The 8,307-nt window shown below is 54.0% G+C and overlaps 1 protein-coding gene across 1 annotated transcript; it reads right to left on the reverse strand.

The window, feature by feature from the left end:
- Positions 1–316: 316 nt before the first annotated feature.
- On the reverse strand, positions 317–5,986 carry DUSP26 (dual specificity phosphatase 26). The gene is made up of 4 exons (XM_060653626.3): positions 5,673–5,986; positions 3,347–3,644; positions 1,676–1,890; positions 317–1,174 (listed from the first exon to the last, which is right to left on the reverse strand). The coding sequence occupies exons 2-4, from the start codon at positions 3,565–3,567 to the stop codon at positions 975–977; spliced, it is 636 nt and encodes a 211-aa protein (XP_060509609.1). The 5' UTR covers positions 3,568–3,644; positions 5,673–5,986; the 3' UTR covers positions 317–974.
- Positions 5,987–8,307: the final 2,321 nt, after the last annotated feature.

The following is an 8,307-nucleotide window of genomic DNA, read 5'->3' on the forward strand; positions in this document are numbered from 1 at the left end:
TGGGAATAGGGACCTATGTTAAGCTTGGCAGTCGGAGGAGGGCATGCCCGGCCAGCAGCTACACCAACTGGTTGCAAGCCTGAAGTTTTTGGTCCTCTGCTGCCCCTGTGTGGACATGGAGGGAAATAACAATTCAAGATTTCGCTTGTGGCCCACGTAAAATGGGACTTGAGAGAAAAGAAACCATCCCTAAGAACTACTGGGGGTTTATGACCACTGTGAGGGAGTCAGGAACTGTGGCTATCTCCAGCAAGACGGGGGCTCCCAGAAGGCAGGTGGGGAGCCCCTACGAGCTGTCAATGACTTCACAAGGCTCTTCTCTTGTCCACCGTCTTTATTTCTCCTGGAGACACCTGCAGCCAGCAAGTGAGCGACCCTCTAAAGACTCCCAGCCATGCCCTTCTGCAGCTTCTGGCCGCAGCCAGCGCCCACGGGCACAGCGCCAATCCTCCCACACTTCCTCTTCCTGTGCTTGGAGTAACACGTCTGTGGGTTTCTCCCTCTGGTCTCACAGCTTTTCACACCCTCTCTGCACCGTCTGTCTCTACACCACCATCTACACACAAGGGGACACCATCACGTTCGTGCCTGTGGCATCCCCGACTCCCTGCGCAGGCATGGGGCAGAGATGGCACTTTTGTTTCGATAAGGGAGTGAGGGGGGACACTTGGGCACAATGGGGGGAAGGGGCTCTGGGTCACTGCGAGCAGCCTGGCTGGAATCCAGGGTGTCTGAATCCCAGGACTGCCATCTACCTACACCATAGCTGCTTCCTTCTCTGGTCAGCTCCCTCCTGGGCGCCCAGCACATCACCCGACCTCACTCCCCATTCCCTCCCAGCAAATAGCAGCAGTGGTGGCAGCCTCAGCCCTGTCGCTCTCTCGCCTACAGGGGACGGTGGGACATCTGGGCCTCCTCCCTCCAGCTGGAAGCCAGGGACCCATGCACCTGGCCTGACTTCCTTTCCTCTCCCCTCATGCCTCCAGACCCTGCCGCAGCCTGCGGTCCAGGGCCAGGAGCTGCCTCAAGAAGCCCCGGTTGGGGATGATGCCTCGGTGGTCCTTGACTTTCTTGATGGCCTCCACGAGGGTCAGGTGGTGGTACAGCATGAGGTAGGCCAGGACCAGTGTGGCGGACCGGCTCACGCCCACGGCACAGTGCACCAGGATCCTCCCTGCGAGGACATACACACGAGGCAGCTGTGGGGCTGTTGGTGGGGGGTGGAGAAGGCTAGGGAGAGAGCTGCAGGGACAGGTGAGGAGGAAGACAGGTAAGGAGGGGTGCGGGGAGACGGGATGGGGTGCAGACTAGCGGTGGGAAGAACGAAGACCCCCCGGGAGGCCCAGACAGAATAAGATGGACAACACAGCAGCTCAGCTCAGCAACTCACAGGGAGACACTCATCACCGACGGAAGCCTGGATCTAGCCCAGAATGGGGACCCAGGGGATATTTCCTGAGTGCGTTATCATCGCCACTCTGTTAACATTTTGGATTATCTCCTTCCTTCCTTTTCATGCATTGCCTTTTGCAAACAGTTGAGGGCATTTTTCTTTCCTTGATACTATACGCTAAGCATTTGGTCATGTCATTAAAATCTCTTCCATACTTGAACCCTCGGGCTTTCCCCTAACTTAATGTCCATTGTTTCTTTCCTCCCTTCTCTTCCCTCCTACCTCCTGGCTGGTTCAGTGCCCGGTGGATGAAATCAGCAGCCGTCTGGAAGTGGATGCTCATGTCAAAGGCTGGCGAGTCGTGGGCCTCGACACCCAGGTAGCGGATGCCCAGCCCCTCGTAGGCCTCCGGCGTCCCTCGCCACCTGCTGTGCGAGGCATTGAGGACGTGGGTGATGCCCAGGCGGCGGAGCTCCCGGCGGTTGTTAGCTATGTCCCTGCATTGGGTAGAGGTTAAAGGGAGAGTGGGGAAGCGAGGCTCTGGAGCGAGGAGCCCTCGTCTCCCCCCTGGCTGCTGCCTAGCTAATGTCATTGGCTCCATGCGTCTGCCTTACTTACTGATGACCCAGAGCGGGGACCCAAGATGGGCAATGACCCGGAGTCTTGTCCTTGAGCAAGGGTTGAGAGCACTGGGGAGGTTCTGCCTGGGGAAGAGAAGACTACGGGGTGGGTGAACAACAAACATGATAAAATATTGAGCGCTCTGAGGCGGCAGGGTTTGACTTGATCTATGGGAAGAATTCACCGGATCTGTACTTTGTGTAAGGAAGTCTGTCCCAGCCATGGAATCACGCTGAAGAAAGATTGAATGGTTTTCAATCATTGGCAGAGAATGATTTTCCTGCCACCGGGGTATTCAAGCAGAGGGAGGAGGTCAGTGTGGAGGCATGGATGTGGCAGAGGGAATTTGGACATCAGGTGGGCTGTTGGGCCAGCTCACATTTAACCTCCCTGGTAACCTTGAGGTGCTGTGATTCTGGCCCTTGCTCCCACACCTAGCTCCCCTGTTACCTTACGCTCTCTTTGACACCCAGAACCTTCTCATGTTTCACCAGTTACTCCACGCCCACATTTACCGTTTTATGATGTCACCTTCAGGTGTCCGTCTGGCCCACACCCCTCAGCTCAGTGGTAGACACCTCTCAGGCACCATGGCCATATCTCAGGGCAAATGCCCTGTCCAGTGCAAACTCCTCAAGTAGAAAGAGCACTGAACTTGAACCTGCAAGTCCTGGCTCTGCTACTTACGCCCCGTGTGACCTTGGGCCAGTCACCACTTCTCTGAGCTTCAGTTTCCTCATCTGTAACCTGGGGATAGTGGTACCTACCTCACAAGGCTGTTGTGAAGATCAAGAGAGAAAATGCATGTGAAAAACTCCTTGTACACTGTAACGCCCTTGAGAGAGAGAGGGGAGGACTACTCTTCCCGTGATGCTCTTCTCTCCATGGCCCCCATCTTCCAGAACCTCTGCACACATCGTGGCTTTGCCTGGTCAACCCTTCAGCTTACTACCGACTTCCTGGCTCCCACTGCTTGCCTTTTTTTTTCCCCCCAGAATCACAGCACAATAGATGGAAGGTCAGAGAAGTCATCTATTATGTCCGGTTTGTAGCACTGGCACTCAATAATTAATTTTGCTAAATCAATGACATTATCATGTGAACAGAGACTTTCTGTCCAGAGTTGGGTATCTTCATAATCCTCCACTCTCTGTCCATGTACCCCTACCCCTCAGTCCTCAACCTGGAACCCACAACACGAGTCAGCGCCTCCCCTCCACCCTTCTCCTTCCTTCTTGCATGCATATGCGCGCGCGCACACACACAGACACACACACAGACACACACACACACACACGCTCAGCAGTGACCCCAGGGCTGCCAGGTACATACTGGTCTCCGAGGTAGAGGCCTGGCCAGACCTCATCGGCATGGTTACAGGCTGTCTTGCCTGTGTAGAGGAGCCTCTCCAACTCAAAGACATTGAGGAAGGGATGTTGAACAGCCGGCATCTCTTCCAGGACCCCTCTAGTGCGAACAGGAGACCTTGAGCTACTCCGGGAGAAGCGGGCCATAAAAGTCATAGACGCCCAGAGCCAGTTACCGGGGCACATCTTAGAGGTGGCGGAAACCGTGCGGCAGCTGCAGGGGCGGCTGCCGTGAGGATGCGTCCGTCTCCAGGTGGCTGTTGCTGGAGGAGGAACGGATGGGAGGCACACCTGAGTGAGCCTAGGGCAGAGGCTCCCCTTCTTGCCAACTGGACTGGGACCCGGGGAGAGGATCCTCAGGGAGGGAAGGGAAGCCTGGCCCTAGCAGGGGGACCTCCACAATTATTCTCTCCTTCAAGCTGCCGCAGCTCCTTTCTGCTCTTTGGCTCAGCCGCACAAGGAGGTGGGAGAGTCACATGTCCTTGTTTACGGGGAAAGGGAGATGCCCAGCTGCTGGCTTTCTGCTCCGCCACTCCACCCCCACGCCCAACACACGTACACAAACACACACACACACACACACACACACACACACATTTGATATTTGGGTGGCCATGCCCACTGCTGGAGCTCCTGCCAGCCTGAATCTGGGTCTCATCTGCCTGGGGCCACAGGCAGAGAGCTTAGGGAGCTGGGATGGGAATGAGGGGTGGCTTTGGACCCACCCAGAGAGAATTAGCAGGAAGGCAGCAGCAGCTGGGGCCATGACATATGCCAAGCCTGTCTCCTCAGCGCCAGAGAGATGGGCTGCTTTAACCCACTGCTGCCCTATCACTGCCTCAGAGCTAAGCGTGCTATGGGAAGTGTCTGTTGGGGGACGGGGTGAGTGGGGATTAGCAAAGAAGAGGAAGTGTACGTTTTTGAAAAACACTTGCTGGATGCATGAGCTAATGGAAGAAGGTGCCGATCTATGTGCACGACAGACAAACCACCCTCCTTCGATCAGCGTACAGAAATTATTGATTAAACCTCATCTCTAATGTGAGGATTTCTGAGTCAAGCGAGGCTGGAGTAGTGTGTCTGGGTGTGTTGGGGAGAGGTGGAGGCTGGGGGGTTGAAGAAGGGGGAGGCAGGGAAAGGATGAGGGATCCTGCCAGGCCCAGGAGCTCAGAGGCTGCAGTGACCATCTGTGTTGCTGTTGGAGTCAAGTGACCCCTAGGAAGGGCATGGGATTGGCAGTGAGGGGCTTAGCATGTGTGCCTCGGGCTCTGTCCCTTCTGAAAGGGCCCTTCTGGCCAGCTGGCCCTTCTGAAAGGGGAAGCCTGCGCAGCGTGGGGGAGAGAGCCAGCCTTGGAGACTCTTCCTGGGCCCTTCAGGCAGAGAGACCACTTGGCAAAACCCCGTCTCCTCTTCCTCCTCCTTCTCTCCCACTGTGATGGTGGGCTGGTCCCAAGGGTCCCCCTTCTTGATCTTCTGCCCCCTACACCTCAACCAAAAGTCTGGTAGGGAGAGGCCATCTTTGACATGCATACACTCTGAGAACCCATCCTTCATGGCCAGCCAGCCCCCCCCCCCCCCCCCCCCCCAGCTCTCCTTTCCCCCAGGCCAGGGGAGACAATGTACCTACAGGCCTTAGGAAGCAGGGGCATTAGGATCACGACCGCTGAGGGGAGCCTGGATCTTAGGGTGTTCAGGGAGAGAGAATTTTGCAATGGTTGGGGCTGAAGAAGCACAGAAATATGGGACTATAGCCACAACCACCGCCACCACCATCATCATCATCTGCCTTGTCTCCTTAGGCCTAAAGACCCCATCAATTTATTCCCAAACCACGGTTTCTCGGTTTCTCCAAACAGGTTCTGCTGCCTGTGTGATGCTGAATGGTAAAAAGGAAGCGGGAAGGAGACCAGGTGTAGGGAAGAGCTCGGTGGGACTTGAATTCTCCCCGGGGCTGGAGAAGCCCCGTTCCATCCTGGGGAGGGGGGACGCCCCTCCGCCTTCTCCAATCCCATCAGCCGCTTCCAGGGGCCCTCGCCCGCGGCACCCCTTCCCCCACGTCCGCCGTGGCGGTTGTAACAGGTTCATGGCTGTCGCCCGAGCCCCGGCCAGCCCAGACAGCCAGGCGCTGAGGGAGCAGGGAGGCAGCCCGGGGGTGGGGTGGGGGGGGGTGCTTAGCCACCTCTGCTCCAGCGTCCCCTGCCTGGGCGCTCCCTGCCCCGCACCCCGCCCCCAGCCTCGAGCCGTTAGCCTCTCGGCGCCGGGGAGGCGACCACCCCCCCGCAGTCCGGTACCTCGGTGCGAGCGCGGCGCGGGGTCTCAGTCCCGGAGGCAGATCGCAGGCGCAGCCAGCCCCACGGCCATGACTCTCCCGCCGCCGCCGCCGCCGCCGCCGCCGCCGCCCCCGCCGCCGCTGCGAGACCGGCTGACGGATTAGCCTCTATTTTTAAGCCATGACACGCACGTCGAAGCAGGGCTCATATCAGCGTGTGTGTGTGTGTGTCGGTGACACGCAGAGACACAGCCTCACACCCAGCGGTCCGAGTGGACGCGCAGCGTGGGCTCGCCCGCGGGTGTTTGCAGACCAGACACGGACCACAGCCCCGCCCGGTGTGCACGCCCCAGCAGACGTGTATTTTCGGAGCTGCGCCAATTACAAGGCATTTTGCTTGAAGATGACATTATACAAGTCGTCCCAGACAGCGCCTTAAACACACCCGCTCCTCCCCTGGCAGCATTAACTAATTACACAGACATGATGGTGCACCTCGCTCGTCCATTTCGTATCAAGAGCACCATGTCATAAATGACACCGATCCGTAGCCCTTATTAGCATTTACTATAGACCTCGTGTTTCACGTAACTCCGTTTGTCCTCACCACCGGTCTGTGAGTTACAGAGTATTATCAGGTCCCCATGCTAGAGAAGAGGAGACTGAGGCTCTGGGAGGCCAAGTAATTTGCCCAGGCCACATGCTAGTTATGGGCTGAGCTGAGCTTCAAATCCTGGCAGTGGCACTCAAAGGTCATGTCCTTAACTGTTCTAGATAGTGACCCCACACCATGGAGAAGGGCACGGTGGATTTCTATCAGCTAGCCACTCCCACCAGCTCAGCTCCTGGCCGGCGCCACTTTCCCCCTGACTTTGGAAGAAATTGACGCCCAAACCGCTTCATTTGTGCTTTTAGTGAGGTTTACCTCGACTTGCTTTTCTACTCTAATCACCTCATCAGTTACAAGATTGTCAACACGTGGAAGGCAAGGACGGTGTTGGGGTACCCAGTCTCTAGTTCACTGTGTGATGGCGGAGGTGGGGGAGGTAAAGAATGGCATCAGATGATGCTGTTGAAAACCAGGTAGATGGCAGACTCCAGGAGAGCTGTCTGCGGGAGGGAGGCAGGAAGTAGATAAGATCACCCTGGACCTGGTTTCAGATGAGAAGACATTAGCAACTGTAGCTGAAATCAAGATTGACTGTGTTCCCTGTGGGGGTGGGAGATAAGGCTTTGATCTCTGGGTTAGGTCAGTTCTGTGCTAAAGGGGAAGTTCCAGCACAGACCAATTTCAGTCTTCTTGGCCTTTTCCTTCTGGAGAAGCAAACTCAATTCCTTTCCGATGCCTTCTTGGCTCTGGAGTTTACATGCAGAAATGAAATCCTCATCATTTAAAACAAAGGCTTGGCCTGGGAAAGTTGAAAATGTACTCTGTCGTTCCAGGAAAAAATCAGTAAAAAATTGCCATAAGTCAAATTGTGAAAGACCACATATTACTGGACAAATCTCATTTTAAATGACAGAGTCTTTAGGGTTGGTAGGTTGAGAAGATGTCGTAGATGAACTTGACCTCAACCTTTGGCAAGGCCTTCATTTCAACCCTGCATTTCACTTTTCTCAAAAAGCTGGAAAAATATGTTTTAAAGCATGCTATAGACCTCATGGGCAGATGTTTATGGGCTATTATAGAGATTGTCCATGGATCAACATCTTCATGAAAACCATTAAATTACTAGGAATCAACCCACAACTCAAGGGGCTTTATGTTTTTCTTTGTAACTAGGAGGTCCAGATGACACCAAACTAAGGACAAGAGGGGGAGGGAGGCTGGAAGAAAGAGTTAATGGGGAGAAGGTAATGGAGAAGGTAGGACAGGAGAGGGGACGAAACTAATAGACGCAGCATGTATTGATAATTTATTATCTGTCAATTCCTTGGGCTTTCACATTTATCAGCTCATTTAATCCCACCCAATTTTTAGGTGGGTGTTATTGCCTTCACTGAATACATGAGGAGACTGACGCTTGGCTAGATGAGTTTACTCACCCACAGCTAGTAAATGGCAAAGCACAGGTGGAAACCCAAGGCTATCTGATTCCAAACGTGTATATTTCAAGATGAGGCTGACGAATCACTTCCTTTAAAAAGTCTTCTAGATTCACTCTCTTTTGTCTGTTTCTTTCTTTGTGTTGATACAGACATCTATCAAAGGACCTATGACCTATATTTTACTTCTATATTTCTTTGAATCTCTGCTCTCAGTACTAGAAGTCATGAATGGACACACTATATGGGGATGAACTAAGATGGAAAAATGAGGCTACTAAAAAATAGGAATAGGTCTCCAAACGGTCTCAAAAGAAATGCCTCCTTCGCCCAAAAATATTTAAATAAGAGAGAGAGGGAGAAGAAGGAGAGTGGGGGGTGGGGAAGGAAGGAAGAACAACAACCATGTGTTAAATGGTAATTCCAACTGCTACCATTAACTGTGAGCTGGGCACTACGCTAAGTGCTCTACATAGATTAGCTAATTTAATCCCATGAAGTGGATATTATTAATTCCATTTTACGGTTGAGGAAATGGGTTTAGAGTTGTGGTAAATCTACCCTGCAGCAGCCAAGTAGCTAATACGTGGGATTTGAGCATGGATTTAAAC

This window comes from Panthera onca, chromosome B1 (genome assembly GCF_046562875.1).
Source record: "Panthera onca isolate mPanOnc1 chromosome B1, mPanOnc1 haplotype 2, whole genome shotgun sequence".
In the NCBI taxonomy this organism is placed as follows: Eukaryota; Metazoa; Chordata; class Mammalia; order Carnivora; family Felidae; genus Panthera; species Panthera onca.